Genomic DNA, 17604 nt, shown 5'->3' on the forward strand with positions numbered 1-17604 from the left:
GTTAATTCATTTGTGATTTGATACTTGATTCTTTTATTACCAATTCTCTGTCCTAAGGACAGTTATTCTGCGATGGCATTTGTACATCCAATAAAAAAAGGTACTAGCAGCTGTTGCAGTCATTTGTTTATTTGTTTATTTTCAGGGAACATACGTTTTACACAACACATTTAAAAAGGCAGGAGCAATAAACCTCAAGACACTTTTGAAGAGTGCACAAAATGAAAAACCATAAAATGAAAACAGTCTTTCCTAAGGGTCAAGGTACTGGGCCTCGTTTCCCGATAACGATGTATCTTAACGGCCTACGTGGATTTTCGCGACATCGTACACTAAGTAGCACTTTGTATTTACGTGCGTTTCCCAACCATCAACTTAAAGTCAGGTGCACGAGCGCAACGTGCACGAGTTCTTAAGTAGCTCTTAGGAGCTGTTTACGTCAGGTTAACCTGTTTACGTTAATTGCTGTGAAATTAGCTAGCCTATGCGTGCATCGAACGTGCAATGTGCACTAAATTCGGGGCGGGGATAGTAACGCCATCTCCAGCAGAGAAGCCTATTTAAACTGTGTTCCCATTGTAAGGACATTTATTACGATCTGTCTGAGAGTGGGCTGTCAAAGCTAGCATCATCAAAGTCATACAGTACAGTAGGCTACATACATTCAATAAAATTAACCTACATTTGAGTCCAACTGCATGACCATTCTTGCCCTACACTTACCCTTACAATAAAGAAGTGATCCTATTTCAACCATAACTTCATTTTAAATAATGTCTTTCTTTATGACATTTAGTTTATAGTTTAGACAGCAACGTTGACATCTACAGTATATTCAACTGCATCCACTACATAATCTCAAACTTTATTTGTTGGTAACTCTCCAAAAAGGCTACCATTAACACATTTCTTAATGAAAAGGAAACATGCATCACAATAATACTTCAGTGTAACCTGTACCTATGTGGAGTGCAAATATGTCTTGCCATTACACTACCCAACAGCCCTACGTCTGCTAACACTACAGAATGCATAATTCCTACGGGCAATGCACTAGTTTTGTATAGCCTAATCTTTATTTTCAAATACTCAATATTCTTTATTTCTATTTTGATGGGAATAGGCAGGTGAAACAATGACATTCTCATGATGTGCTATACACAGAAACATCGTTTGGATTTCTTCTACATAATATACAACCATCTAGCTAGAAGCTACCATATAAGCCAATGGAGTGGTGGCATAAGCGCTAAATGTGCCATCAAACTACTGTTTGAAAGCTTCAGTCAAGACCAAAATACTCTGCATTGGTCGCGTAGCACATTTCCGATCAAACCGAGTCATTATAAACATATAAAAAGTTGTGTAGATAGCTTTATTCATGTAAAATATTCCTCGCTTCAAGTAGCCATGTTTTTTTTTTTTAAATTCCCGTTTCTTCCGAACGACGGTCGAACGACGCCCCTGGTGGATTACATCGCTAAGTGTGAAGTTACTACTGGTCCTGACCACACGTAGAATTCCTCTCAATGAAAGATACTTAAGCTAAGTGTGGCGTTGGGAAACCCGTTTGCAACGTAGGAATCCTCTTACGAGCGATTTCAAGTGCTTTTTAGGCTAAGTGCGCGTTCGGGAAACGAGGCCCTGAGCCACATCACACCAACTCATAAAAAAGGTGACAAACTTAATCCTGACAACTATAGAGGTATCTAACAAGGCAGAAATTTAGGGAAATGATTCTGTGGCATCTGAACAACAGAATAACACAATTCATCCAGAACAATAATATCATAAATTCACCCCAGATAGGTTTTTTCTCAAAACAACAGAACAACTACCATACTTATACACACCGCATACACTCTTAGAGGACAGAATAACAGATTATTTTGACCAGACAAAAGGAGTTTGTCAAGGCTGTTGCTTAAGTCCAACCTTATTTATATCAATGTTTTGGCTACAAAGATTGAAAAGACTTCGCCCCCAGGTCTTAAACTTCGAAATCAAGAAATTAACTGCCTGTTTTTTGCTGACAATCTCCAATTAATTATTATTATTTGAATTTGTATTAACATTATTATTTTTGAAGTGCTTTGGCAACATTGTATTGTACAGTCATGCTAATAAAACCCATTTATTTTCAATGAAATGCAGGGAGATAGAGAGAGAGAGAAAGAGAGAGTATATGCAAATATATGCATTTCCACTCTGTATAAAAAAAAAAAATTAAATAACTCAAATTGCAGCATTAAACAATACGAATCCTTTGCAATCTAGTCTTTGTGAAGAGCCAATAGAGTGAATTAATGTGAAAACATGATTTTACCCGTCCATGCAAGGCATGTCAGACATTATGAGCCTTCTCTGAGGATATCAGAAGTTAATAGTTTGATTCAGAACAATACATTTTTTGATGTGCATTCTCAGCATAACGAAATTCACTGCAAGTTATCACTATTAAATAAACGCTGTGGACATTTTTATCAATGTAGCTAACATTAATTCTGCTATGCCGGGCATTTCAATATAGCTTTTGTTCTTGTCACCTCCTGTAGTTGAAGCATGTGACCTCAAAACTTCCTAACTGCACACAGTTTGTGGGGGGAGGGGTTGAGAGTGAGCCCCACAGCTGGTGTGAGGTCCAGGTCGTCCTTAGAGACACCAGGAGGAGGAGTGAAACTTAAGTGTTGGAGAAGAGAGGTGAAGAAGAGGAAGAGTTCCATCCTGGCCAGACCCTCGCCCAGACACGCCCTGCGCCCTAGGGGGGGGAGAGGGACAAACAAAAAGACCCAATCATCAACACACATAGGCTTCACATGCCATTTGGTGCACTGAAACTGTTACCCTCAAAGGTATTTATTGAGTTTTCAAACTCAAACTCCGCAGCAGAAGAAGAATACGACGGCGAACACAACAAGAACGAGATAAGAAACACGCTCAAGATGGCGAACACAAATCATCTATTGATTTGGAGTGATGACGAAGTGCGACTCTTGTTGCAAATCAGCCTTGATTACCAATGTAATAAATTTAAGCAGGGTATCGACTGGAATACCTGTAAATCCAAATATGTGGATATAACCGGCTTGTTTGAGGAGCAATATCCACTGGGCTCAACCGAGATGGATTTCCCTCACAACAAAGACTCTTTGCTTTACTTTATAGCTAAAGGGCAGGTCACAACGAAGCTTAAACTGGTCAAAAGAAATTATAGGAGGGCTGTGTACACTGGGTGTCGAAGTGGCAATGGGCACATAGTAGGCTTATATTTCGAGCTATGCGAGCAGCTTTGGGGTGGCGCGCCTGCTACGCAGTGCACTGACACCGGCATCGAGACAGGTGACCAGGAAGACTCCTCTGCGGAGTCATCAGAGACCGCCGAGTCTGAACATGAACGTTCAGATCTTCCACCTGGAGTTGTAAAGCAGCGCCGGGATTTTCTCCAGGTAGGCTCATGATTTCAAGCTGAGCGACCTAGTTATATGCTTTGTCGCTTACCGTGTGATGTGCAAACAGTTTTTAATCCGATGCTTGTTTTGTGAAGGTGCACTCGTACACACTTTATAACATAGCTTTGGACTTTTAAACGTCTGCGTCATAATGTGATTTGTTATGCTTTATCCAAGGCAAAGGTGAACAGCCACAGAGGGGACAGGCGTAAGAGGAAGGTTTTGGGTGAGGAAGAGGAGGAGGATCGTGTCATGAAGAGGCGGATGTTGGCCGTAATGGAGGCCAACATGATGGCCACCAGATGCAACTCAGAAAACTTGGCCCAGATGAATACCAGGATGGATGAATTAACCAAGAAAATTAAGGATGACTTATCCCTGATTATTCTGTTATTCCAACTGGCAAATCAAGGTAACTTTGCCAAGTGCTACAGCACACTATATCGTTAATTCCTGTGTGTGTGATATTAGGACAGTTTTTGCATTTTCACAATAAAACAGAAGAACTAGAAGCTTTTGCTGTCATTTGTTTATTTTTACTTGTTGTCGTTTGCATATACCACATCTCAAATAGGCCCACAGTCATTGCACCAGGCCAAATCCACCAGGCTGGTCTCCTGGGCTTTGGTCTATGTTGAGAGCCATCGGACATGGTTTTGTGTATTGGAGCTAGTGATATTAGACTGATTGTTGGATGGCTATTGCATTGTGAAGGAGGCTGCAAGTCGTTGTCACCTTGTGGTGTTCCCAACACAGATTGTCCATCCACAGTCTGCTTACTGACCTCACAGAAACTGTGAGATAGTTGTTGCTTCGTGAAAGAGTGGTTACTTTGTATTGTTCCCAACACAGATTGTCCATCCACAGTCTGCTTACTGACCTCACAGAAACTGTGCAGAACAAAGCAGGCATGAATGACGTTGATCAGGTCACTCACGTTGATGTCCACAGGCCTCCCCAGTGCAGAAAACCTGGCCTTGAGGGGTCAACTAAGATGCAGAGTGACCATGCACTGCACTTTACACTGGTTATTTGTTTTAGTTCATTAATTTGTGATTTGATACTTGATTCTTTAATTACCATTTCCCTGTCCTATGGACAGTTATTCTGCAATTGCATTTGTACGTCCAATAAAAAAAGGTACTAGCAGCCGTTGGCATTAAATGGCAGGTGCAATAAACTTCAAGTCGCTTTTGAAGAGTGCACAAAATGAAAAACCATAAAATGAAAACAGTCTTTCCTAAGGGTCAAGGTACTTTGTGAGCACTCTCCTCACTCTCTTACCCTCCATCTCGTTACAGTCAGTGAGATCGTTGGTTCTTCATCACTAGTGTTACTATTTACTATAGGTCCAAATTGATTAATATTGTTGTCATTATGATCGATATACCGAGTGATATTTGAGTGATTAATGTCTCTTGTCATTTTTGACTGACTAGTCTTAGGTTCTCTCTATCTACCAAGCCGGCATGAGTTGACAGGCCCCCAGTCACAGCTGAGTCTTCTCAGACGGGGGGATGTGGGGCGCCAGAGGTGTCTGTGTCCTTTTGTCAAACATATGTTAAAACACAACACAATCATTTTTAACTGAGAGCTGTATGGGAACAAGCCCTTTAGACTCCAATTTATCCTTAGAGACAGCAAGTAGATGCTTTTTACTCTGAGGATGAAGATTGTCAAAAAGGATGGTTTATGTCCCCAGACAAAAAAAAAACTATCATTAGTTGTGAGGCTCTCAATCACACCTAAGTCTGGTCGACCTGTTGGGTGTCATTACCTCCGCCAAGGAGGTAATGTTTTCACCCCTGTATGTTTGTTTGTCTGTTTGTTTGTTTGTTTGTCAGCAGGATTACGCAGAAACGCATGGACCGATTTCCATCAAACTTTGCGGGGAGATTGGGCAATATAATGGCAATAATTGATTAGATTTTCAGATTTCAAGGTCAAAGGTCATGGTCACAAGGCAGAGGTTTGCATTTTCTGAATGCTCCCATTCTTGTTCATTCTATTATAGCAAACTTTAACATGATATATGATATACACATAACCCACATGCTCTAATGGTAATGATACTGGCTTAAGTCTTATTCGATCAGGTGATCTGGGTTCAATTCCCAGTGTGGGCAGAATAAAGAAGGCATCAGAAGCTTGTCTTTTTTTTCACAATCACAGAATGCAAACACACACACACACACACACACACACACACACACACACACACACACACACACACACACACACACACACACACAACATACACACTTTAAAAGATGAGTGTGTACTTTTTGAGATGTCTTTTTAGTGAATGTATCCTGTATATGAGTAGTATATCCTCAACTTAATGTCAAGATTTAAGACCCCTGTTATTAGACATGTACAGATTTGACTGATTTATGACCTCTTGTCATTTATGATTGACTACCTTATATTATTTGACAGGGGTCATAATTCAACCCTACGCTCTCTCTTGCCCTGAAGTGCCCTTGAGCAAGGCTACTAACACTGCTCACTGCTCCTGGTTAGTGTCAATAACTTCACTGTGTGTTCACTGTGTGCTGTGTGTGTCACTACACTGGATGGGTCAAATGCAGAGGTGGAATTCAAAGTGTGTGTGTCTACACCACCTCTGCCATAAAGTCACTTTCACTCTCTCTCTCCCTCTGGCCTCAAGGCCCCCACCATGTAATTTCACAGAGCAAGTTAAGTCCTGTTATGTTATGGGTTAGTAAGGGTGTGGGAGCTTTGATTGTTACCCCTGTTGTTTTAAAACACTTGTATAAACAATGCAAGACCATAACTCCCCCTCAACCCATAATAAGCCTCCTAACCCCATCTGTCTTTGACATGAGATTTATACTGTTATCTAGCAAAATACCTGTTGACATACAGCAATAGCATCAAAATAACACGATTGTACCTTGATTATATATTTAATGTAGTGGTAAGATAAAGCTGGTAGTTTAGCAATGTCAAGCTAACGTGAAGATTTGCCTTTTTTATTGACTGATTATTGCCTGGCATGCAAACTTAATGCCTAGTCTTGGTTTACTCAATATGTTTTTAGAGCATAAAACTCTTCATTGACCAGTTTAACAACTCCACTTGTTTTTCATGTTTCATATTTCCATTTTTTACACATTTACAATGAAATAAAAGGTATAAAATTGTGTCTTTATTGGTTTGGCTTAATGGTATTAACTTTGCAAATAATCCCTGGTAGATAAATTGTCATCCGCAGAATTGTAAGATAGAATGTGAACAGTATTACAGACAATAGGCGCAATAAGTACACCAACCTTTCCAATTAACAAATGTTGTTGCTTATAATTATTACTAGTAGTGACATATGTAGAGGCATTTATTACCAGTCACTATTTCTTTATCAAAATGGCACAGCCTAGACACTGAGAGACAACCCATTGCGTGAGTACTTTTACTTTTAAAGTAAATTTAAAAGTGAGTACTTTTTATTTTTTACTTAAGTAGGATTGTTGATGTAGTACTTTTACTTTTTGGTCTTGTGTTGCACTTGCTTGATGTTTGACTGTGTAAGGACAGTCGTTGAGTAACTAGTTTGTCATAATGTAAAAGTCAGCACATTTCAAGAGATTTCGTTAGTTTTAGCTGCTAGCATACCTTTAGCGAATAGCTATTGATCCGTTGTGCTGTTTTAAAACACAACACAATAATTTTAAACCTATGCAGAGAGCTGTATGGGCACAAGCCCTTAAGACCCCAATTTATCCTTAGAGACAGCAAGTAGATGTTTTTTTATTCTGAGGATGAAGATTGTCAAAAAAGATGGTTTATGTCCCCAGACCTATTTCAGTGTATGCCCCCCCCCCCCCAAAAAAAATTGTCATTAGTTTTGAGGCTTTCAATCACACCTAAGTCTGGTCAGCCTGTAGGATGTCATTCATTCTATTATACCAAACTTTAACATGATATATGATATACACATAACCCACATGCTCTAATGGTAATGATACTGGCTTAAGTCTTATTCAATCAGGTGATCTGGGTTCAATTCCCAGTGTGGGCAGAATAAAGAAGGCATCAGAAGCTTGTCTTTTTTTTCACAATCACACATGCAAACACACACACACACACACACACACACACACACACACACACACACACACACATAAACATACACACTTTAAAAGATGAGTGTGTACTTTTTGAGATGTCTTTTTAGTGAATGTATCCTGTATATGAGTAGTATATCCTCAACTTAATGTCAAGATTTAAGACCCCTGTTATTAGACATGTACAGATTTGACTGATTTATGACCTCTTGTCATTTATGATTGACTACCTTATATTATTTGACAGGGGTCATAATTCAACCCTACGCTCTCTCTTGCCCTGAAGTGCCCTTGAGCAAGGCTACTAACACTGCTCACTGCTCCTGGTTAGTGTCAATAACTTCACTGTGTGTTCACTGTGTGCTGTGTGTGTCACTACACTGGATGGGTCAAATGCAGAGGTGGAATTCAAAGTGTGTGTGTCTACACCACCTCTGCCATAAAGTCACTTTCACTCTCTCTCTCCCTCTGGCCTCAAGGCCCCCACCATGTAATTTCACAGAGCCAGTTAAGTCCTGTTATGTTATGGGTTAGTAAGGGTGTGGGAGTTTTGATTGTTACCCCTGTTGTTTTAAAACACTTGTATAAACAATGCAAGACCATAACTCCCCCTCAACCCATAATAAGTTCCCTAACCCCCTAACCCCATCTGTCTTTGACATGAGATTTATTGCAGTAACAAAAAACTGACTGATGTAGGTGTGGTGTTCCATTGGTCAGGTTTTTCTAATGGTATAAAACTGTCTTGTTTGATATAAAAGCTAGGGCTTGACACATACAGTAATGATGAGAGTGGTGCGGTTAAACCCACCAGTGATGTTTCAGTCTATGTCCCCCAAGTGTCAAAATACAAACATGAACACACACAAACACACACAGTATGAGTAAAGTGTCAAATCCACTTTGTTAAACAACTGTGTATACACAACACATTCTGTGGCCACTGGAATAACTTTGAAAGAACAACAACAAAAAAGTAATCCCATTAGTTGATGGTAAAAATCAACTAGGTGCCACCACTATAACATTACTAAATTTGAATCCAAAATTAAAATCCCTCAAGATAAAAAAAAATCATGTGGCGTAGAGTGTACAATCAAATGCTGAAACACAACAAGAGAGGCAATCTTGAAATTAATCAATTTAATCCTGTCTCCAGGACACTTTCCAGAACAAACGAAGGTGAGCCACATAACACCAATCATAAAAAAGGTGACAGATTTAAGCCTGACAAATTTAGAGGTATCTCACAAGGCAGAAAACAACAGAACAACTGACCATATATACACTTGTAAGAGCAACATGTACAAAATGAAAATACTTTAATAAAGCTTTCCACTCAGTATGTCATGACAGTATGGCATGACGGACTTATGTTAAAATTAATTGTTAGTGGAATTGGAGACAAAATGTATGACATAATTAAATACATGTATAAAAAACAATAAATGCTGTGTAAAAATAAACAACAGAATATCACATTGTTTTGACCAGACAAAAGGAGTTTGACAAGGCTGTTGCTTACATCCAACCTTATTTATATCAATGTTTTGGCCACGAAGATTGAAAGGACTTTCCCCCCGTATTACCATTATTATTGTTGAAGTGCATTTCCACTCTGTATACAAATAGAAAACAAATTCAACAAGAATGGGAGCATTCAGAGAATGCAAACCTCCGCCTTGTGACCTTGACCTTTGACCTTGACATCTGAAAATCTAATCAATTATTGCCATTATATTACCCAATCTCCCCACAAAGTTTGATGGAAATCGGTCCATGCGTTTCTGCGTAATCCTGCTGACAAACAAACAAACAAACAGACAAACAAACAAACAAACATACAGGGGCGAAAACATAACCTCCTTGGCGGAGGTAATAACTCATATTGCAGCATGAAACAATACCAATCCCTTAATGTGAAAACATGATTTTACCCATCCATGCAAGGCATGTCACACATTATGATCCTTCTCTGAGGATATCAGAACTTAACAGTTTTATTCAGAACAAAACATTTCTGATCTGCATTCTGACCATAATGAAATTCACAGCAAGTTATCATTATGAAAGCTGTGAAAAATAACGCGTTAACGCATTAAATTACAGGATTAATGCGTTATTTTTTTTTTTACGCATTTAACGCATACGCATACTAACAAAGCAGTGTGGAGCAAGATAGCGGCTAGTAACATTACTGTTCAAGGGATGTGCGTGCTTGTTGCTGAAAGTATTTCAGTCACTGAAGTGATACGTTGCTTGTAAAATGATGATCGTGATGTAATGCTATGGCTTTGTATCAGATTGCCAGGTTATTGCTCTCAGGTTGTGCCTTATGCATACCTTGGGATACTCTGGAGTAGGTTGCCCATTCACAAAATGCTACATAGATTCAAATAAGCTCCTGGCAACTTGTTGGCGTTTGCTATCGCTAGCTAGGATAGCTCAGTGTGCAATTTTATAGACGGTAACATTAACATTTTGATTTTAACATTCACAAATGTGTTGGAGAGACTAGTTATGTACTCATAGTGGTAATAATAGTTGACATGAACCATAACTGTTTGGGGGTGTTCTCTCAACTAGATTGCTTTGTTAGCGTAGTTCGCTATCTATCGCTAGATACCTCATTTACTGGTGTTTGTCGATGTATTGAGTTGGGAGAATCCTGTGTATTGGGGTTTTCTCTTAAGATGCCTAAGCTTTCAGCATTCAGGGCTCGCAAATATCTAGCCACTCCTTCATCCACGGTTCCGTGTGATAGACTGTTCTCAGTCGCAGGATACATTGTGCAAAAGAAGCGGTCAGCTTTACTGTCAGAGAATGTACGAACAAGTTAGTTTGACTCAAGGAAGGAAGGAAGGAAGGAAGGAAGACTAGCTAAGGGCCTCTAGAAGCATTTGATTGTGTCATGGTGTGGTTAATGGTTGTTTGACAAAAAAGAGAAAAATGTTCCACCATCCTATAAAAACAATGGCTAAGCAGCCCAAATAATTTCAGTTTGATTTAAATAGAAAAGAAAATGGACCTACCAATACCTAAGAAGCCCTAATTATGTTTAGGATGAAGATATGTCAATGTTCCATATGGAATAGCGAAGAGAACTGCTAAATAACTGCTGAGTTGCAGCACCATTGTTTTTATTTTTTTATGAATAAAAAAAGAAAATGTGTTAAATGTATATCCATTTTTTTGTCATGAATCTTTTTGTCATGATTAATCATGATTAATCCACAGAAACCTTTTATTAATTTGATTACAAATTGTAATAATTTCACAGCCCTAATCATTATTAAAGAAATGTTGGGGACATTTTCATCATTTCATCAATGTAGCTAACATGAATTCAGCAATGCTGTGCATGCCAATATAGTTTGTGTTCTTGCCACCTCCTGTAGTTGAAGCATGTGACCTTAAGACCTCCTAACTGCACACAGTTTGTGGGGGGAGGGGTTGAGAGTGAGCCCCACCGCTGGTGTGAGGTCCAGATCGTCCTCAGAGACACCAGGAGGAGGAGTGAAACTGAAGTGTTGGAGAAGAGCTGTGAAGAAGAGGAAGAGTTCCATCCTGGCCAGACTCTCTCCCAGACACGCCCTTCGCCCTAGGGGGGGGAGGGACACACAAAAAGACCCAATCATAACACACACATAGGCTTCCCATGCCATTTACTGGACTGAAACTGTTACCCTCAAGGATATTTATTGAGTTTACAAACATTGTTAACATAGCTAAAAGAACCCCCTTTTGGCGCAGGTTTTTGAGCATAAATAGCCATGGTTCAACTGATGCATTTTAACAACGACTGACAACTTATCAATTCAAGAACTGTCAAGAACTGTCAAGACTCGTTGAATACCTGCAAAACCAAATGGCCTGCTTCACTATGGGTGTTACGTGGGGAGCCGTATTGTGCCCGTCTGTGCGCTTGTTTCTATCTGCCCCCTCTACAGGTGACCTGGTGTCCGATTGGGACGCATTTGTGGGCGGGCCTTGGCCTATAAAATACGCCCCTTGCGCGTTTCATGGCTGTCTCTCCGTCTCCGGCTCTCTGGCTCTTCGGCTCTCCCCCGTTCGTCCAGCCACACCCCTTCTACGCTTCCGGTTTTCGTTGGGCCTGCTGCACGGCGCTCCGCTGGAGCCCTGCTTTATTGTAATCATCATTACCAGAGTTTCGTTTACTCGCAGTTTAATTCCGAGTAAACCTTCTGCTTTATGTGCATTGGAGGTTGGTGGTGTTTGGTGGTGGGCTTTTGGCACGCTTTCAGATCAGGTTAGTCTAGAGTAGAAGGCAGTTTACCCGGAAGACTCACCACATTCCCGTGTCTTTTTATTTAACGCGAGCAGCTTATACCTCCCTTTTATTTCCAGCAGACAGTGTGAGTGTTTGTTTTCTCTTTTGTTACTTATTATTTTCATCACCACCTTCTCCTTCCGTTAACTCCTGGTTTTTGGTTAATAAACATATTTACTTTCACCGTCACCAGTTCTCTTTGGCTTCTTTATGTTATGTTACCATTTCGTTACGTTATGGTTTTGTAACATAAGTGGGGGCTCGCCGGTTTAGTTGGAAACGTTGCCTCTGATTTTCCCTTGGTGGAAAAATCTTTTTCGTTGTGGGCGCGCTGCTCCGCACAGCTGCCTTGTGATTGTCTAATTTGCCATAGTCTTACTGACTTACGAAGGGTACGGCCAGTGTTTTTTATTTATTTATTGCCTTTGCTGTGGCGGCGATAGATATCGTGTATAGTAATGTTTGATATAGATGCGTTTGTGTTGTCTCCGACTCTGGAGGCATTATTGACGGCTAAACGCGATGATCTGGTCCGAATCGCTGCCCACTTCAAACTGGAAGTTCGTGGTTCTCCTAGGCTAGCTGAGCTGCAGGAGAAACTCACTGCAGACTTGCGTGGTCTGGGATTGTTGGGAGGTGAGAGCCCTGATGAGCCCGAAGCCGGTAAGACCATTCGCTCTCCTGGCCCGTCTACTACAAAGACTGCTTTAGAGTGGAAACGTTTAGAGCTGCGGGAAAAAGAAATTGCGTGGGAACGTGAGAAAAATAAGTTGGAGGCTGATAGGCAGACATTTAGAGACCGTGAGCGAAGAGAACAGGAGTGCAAATTAAGATATGGAATACGCACAAGCGTTACGTATCAAAGATATGGAGTTGAAGGCCCGTGAGGCTGGTGTACTACTTAGGCCAGAAAGTTTTGACGTGACGCGAAACATTCGTGTTGTCCCTCCCTTCAGAGAAGATGAGGTGGATAAGTTCTTTGCGCACTTTGAGCGTGTTGCAACAACGCTTAAATGGCCCAAAGAAGCTTGGCCCATGACTCTCCAATGTGTCTTTGTAGGCAAGGCGCAGGAGGCGTACTCCTCGTTGAGCATGGAAGACGCGGTGGATTATGAGAAGGTGAAACAGTCCGTCTTGCTTATTTACGCGCTCGTGCCGGAGGCTTATAGACAAAAGTTTCGAAATTATCGTAAGCCTGAATCCCTCGCACATGTAGAGTTTGTTAGAGAGAAAGAGATGCTCTATGATCGTTGGCTAGGCTCTCAAGAAGTGACCTCATTCCAAGCTCTTCGTGATCTCATGGTTCTTGAGGACTTTAAAAACTGTCTGCCACAATCAGTCGCAACTTATATAAGTGAGCATAAAGATTTGACACCTGCTAGTGCTGCCGTGCTTGCGGACGAGTATGTACTCATGCACAACCGTATGCCTGCTCTCACTCATTCTCTGCAAAATGTTTCAATTTCCCCGGATTTATATGAAGTTTCCGACTCTACCGCTCCTTCTCTCGAGAAGCGTCCGCCTTTGGGTTTCAGAGGAACCCCAACGTGCAGCTACTGTAAGAAGCGTGGTCATGTTCTTGCCGAGTGCTTTTCGTTAAAACGCAAGAACCAGGCACAACAATATACAAGTTAATGGGTTCCTGGATCTGATTTGTTTATTGCTGTTTTGCCTTTTGTGAACGACACTAAGCGTGACAACATTTTCGCACCGTTCATATTGGATGGATTCGTTTTTGCAAAGTGTGTTGCCTTTAGTGATCAGCCTTGTACTAGAAATAGTGTACTAGTTCAAGGTTTGAGATGTAATTGTTCTCATTGAGACTTTTCTTGTCCAACCTTCACTCTTTGGTGGCGACCTCTTGTTACATTTGTCGCCATCTCTTTCCGATGCTCCTAAATTGGCTGAGCCGAGAGCATCTTGTACAGGAACTTCAAAATTACCCTTCTCTTCCTACGCTCTTTTCTGCAGTTATGTCCGACGAGGACTTTGAGCGATGGCCTCATGGCTATTTTTCTCGAGATGGTGTCTTAATGCGCGAGTGGAGACCTCTTACGGCCCCGGCGCAAGATGAGTGTAGAGTTCCCTATTAAATTGTTGTACCTGGGCGAGTCACTCGTTCTTTCTATGTGCCAGGTATGACCGTGATGTTGCTAAATATTGTCGTACGTGACAATGATGTTGGCGCCTTGCGCCCAATTAAGCATCATCCTTATGGCGCGCTTCCACACGGGCCTTTTCAAGGGTTTTAATGTATTGGTTATTGTTAAATAAATTGTGTCTTTAGTTAAAAACAAAACCAATTCTAGTCAAATGATTTTGGATGATTGCATTTAACCCTTTTCTTTGTTTTCCTACGGCTCAGTAGTGTGTGAGAGACACTGCTGGGTGATGCACAGTTCAGTAGTGAGTGAGACACTACGGAATGATAAGCCGTTCAGTAGTGGGTGAGAGACGCTGCTGAATGAATGGTTTTGTGTTCTTTGTATACTCGTGTATGTATAGCTATATAAAATGTCTTGTAAATATTGTATGCATTGTGAATGCTATGTTTAATGGCTATTGTTAGCTTAAGCCCCAATTTATTTTCTTAAGGGTGGGGGTGTTACGTGGGGAGCCGTATTGTGCCCGTCTGTGCGCTTGTTTCTATCTGTCCCCCTCTACAGGTGACCTGGTGTCCGATTGGGACGCATTTGTGGGCGGGCCTTGGCCTATAAAATACGCCCCTTGCGCGTTTCATGGCTGTCTCTCCGTCTCCGGCTCTCTGGCTCTTCGGCTCTCCCCCGTTCGTCCAGCCACACCCCTTCTACGCTTCCGGTTTTCGTTGGGCCTGCTGCACGGCGCTCCGCTGGAGCCCTGCTTTATTGTAATCATCATTACCAGAGTTTCGTTTACTCGCAGTTTAATTCCGAGTAAACCTTCTGCTTTATGTGCATTGGAGGTTGGTGGTGTTTGGTGGTGGGCTTTTGGCACGCTTTCAGATCAGGTTAGTCTAGAGTAGAAGGCAGTTTACCCGGAAGACTCACCACATTCCCGTGTCTTTTTATTTAACGCGAGCAGCTTATACCTCCCTTTTATTTCCAGCAGACAGTGTGAGTGTTTGTTTTCTCTTTTGTTACTTATTATTTTCATCACCACCTTCTCCTTCCGTTAACTCCTGGTTTTTGGTTAATAAACATATTTACTTTCACCGTCACCAGTTCTCTTTGGCTTCTTTATGTTATGTTACCATTTCGTTACGTTATGGTTTTGTAACAATGGGTAAGAACATTTAACTTCTCATTTTTACCACATGTTAGAGACAAGTTAGCCCTTCTCATGTTTTTCTCGTTTTACGTTTAATACAGGCATATGTTTTGCTTATTAGATGGCTTTGAAGATTTCTAGTTGGATATACAGCCGCGGAAAAAATTAAGAGACCACTTCAAAATTATCAGTTTCTCTGGTTTTACTATTTATTGGTATGTGTTAAAGTAAAATGTAAATTTTAGTTTTATTCTATAACCTACTGGCAACATTCCTACCAAATTTCAAATAAAAATATTGTCATTTAGATCATTTATTTGCAGAAAAATGACAATTGGTCAAAATAGCAAAATTGATGCAGTGTCTTCAGATCTCGAATAATGCAAAGAAAACAAGCTCATATTCATTTTTAAACTACACAATACTAATGCTTACACTTAGGAAGAGTTCAGAAATCAATATTTGGTGGAATAACCTTGATTTAAAATCACAACTTTCATGTGTCTTGGCATGCTCTCCACCAGTCTTTCACATTGCCGTCGGGTGACTTTATGCTACTCCTGGCGCAAGAATTCAAGCAGCTCGGCTTCTTTTCATGGCTTGTGACCATCCATCTTCCTCTTGATCACATTTCAGAGGTTTTTAATGGGATTCAGGTCTCGAAATTGGGCTGGCCATGACAGGGTCCTGATCTGGTGGTACTCCATCCACACCTTTACTGGCCTGGCTGTGTGGCATGGAGCATTGCCCTGCTGGAAAAAACACTTCTCAGAGTTGGGGAACATTGTCAGAGCAAAAGGAAGCAAGTTTTTCTTCCGGGACAACGTTGTACTTTGCCTGGCTGAGGTTTGTAAAAGACCATAATGATTGAAAAAGCGGACTGGAGGTTCTTCTAAGTTCGTCTTCTCTGATGAGTCCGATTTCACAGTAGGTGCAAGACTCTCTGGCTTGTAGGCCTCTCCAGGTCTCCGTCTAACCATCAGACGACCATGTGTTGGGCAAAGCTGAAAATTGGACTCATCAGAGAAGACGAACTAGAAGACCCTCCAGTCCGCTTTTTTCAATCCTTATGGTCTTTTACAAACCTCAGCCAGGCAAAGTACAACGTTGTCCCGGAAGAAAAACTTGCTTCCTTTAGCTCTGACAATGTTCCCCAACTCTGAGAAATGTTTTTTCCAGCAGGGCAATGCTCCATGCCACACAGCCAGGCCAGTAAAGGTGTGGATGGAGTACCACCAGATCAGGACCCTGTCATGGCCAGCCCAATTTCGAGACCTGAATCCCATAAAAAACCTCTGAAATGTGATCAAGAGGAAGATGGATGGTCACAAGCCATGAAAAGAAGCCGAGCTGCTTTAATTCTTGCGCCAGGAGTAGCATAAAGTCACCCAACGGCAATGTGAAAGACTGGTGGAGAGCATGCCAAGACACATGAAAGTTGTGATTTTAAATCAAGGTTTTTCCACCAAATATTGATTTCTGAACTCTTCCTAAGAGTAAGCATTAGTATTGTGTAGTTTAAAAATGAATATGAGCTTGTTCTCTTTGCATTATTCGAGATCTGAAGACACTGCATCTTTTTTGCTATTTTGACCAATTGTCATTTTTCTGCAAATAAATGACCTAAATGACAATATTTTTATTTGAAATTTGGTAGGAATGTTGCCAGTAGGTTATAGAATAAAACAAAAATGTACATTTTACTTTAACACATACCAATAAATAGTAAAACCAGAGAAACTGATAATTTTGAAGTGGTCTCTTAATTTTTTCCGCGGCTGTAGGAGGTTCCATAACAGGGTCCAAGCTACTTTGTAAGAATGATTCTGTTGCTAATACATTTCAAGATTTTTTTTAATTTTATTTAACACTATTTGAACTCGGCATTTTTTTTTTTACCCTCACAGAGATTGATGACGTGATCACGACACAGCCAAGAGCTGTTACAAGATTCAATCAGTACTGTAAGGCTGTGTGTGTGTGTGTGTGTGTGTGGGGCAGCTGTGTAGACAAACACTGAAATATGTCTGGGGGTATAAATCACCCCCCTTATGACAACCTTTTTCCTTACAGTAAAACACAGCTGTCTACTTACTGTCTTTAAGGTTAAATTAAAGTCTATAAAGAATATTACTCTGCCTATTGACAGGGTAATTAATCATTTTTGACATAAAGTGTATAGGGCTTTTATCTATCTAGTAAGCCTTGCAGACTTTTAGCAGCTGCAGCACGTGCACGAGCCTGGTGTCCACCATCGTTGTCGTTGTAATGAAGTGACGCAGTGGGGTTAATGAGGGTTCAGGCTGAGGTTTGCGAGGTGATCACGTGGGGCAATTGCATCATCAGATTATAAAGTGTGCGGATAAGGGTTTAGAGCAAGGCCAGACTAACCTGATTTTCATACTAACCGTGACGGAACCATGACAAACTGGCCTCCCGGCCAGACAAATCTGCCATTTGGAGCGTCTCTTACCGTCGCGGTTAGAATCCGCTGTCCAGAGTGGGTAGGTTGCAATCTGCACTGCTATCA

At 41.0% G+C, this 17604-nt stretch overlaps 1 protein-coding gene across 2 annotated transcripts in view; it reads right to left on the reverse strand.

The window, feature by feature from the left end:
- Positions 1–2570: 2570 nt before the first annotated feature.
- Positions 2571–17604, reverse strand: part of LOC308366893 (cytochrome P450 2K1-like) — a gene marked incomplete at its 3' end in the record, with an annotated part of 31491 nt that continues 16457 nt past the window's right edge. The window contains exon 11 of one of the 2 annotated variants that reach the window (XM_080840683.1): positions 2571–2758. In XM_080840683.1, coding sequence (XP_080696809.1) covers positions 2571–2758 — 188 coding nt within the window. Of the gene's footprint in view, positions 2759–8665; positions 11139–17604 lie in introns of those variants that run through there. The other variant, XM_080840682.1, reaches the window with a different exon arrangement.

The sequence above is a fragment of the Sprattus sprattus genome (assembly GCF_963457725.1).
Source record: "Sprattus sprattus genome assembly, chromosome: 6".
In the NCBI taxonomy this organism is placed as follows: Eukaryota; Metazoa; Chordata; class Actinopteri; order Clupeiformes; family Clupeidae; genus Sprattus; species Sprattus sprattus.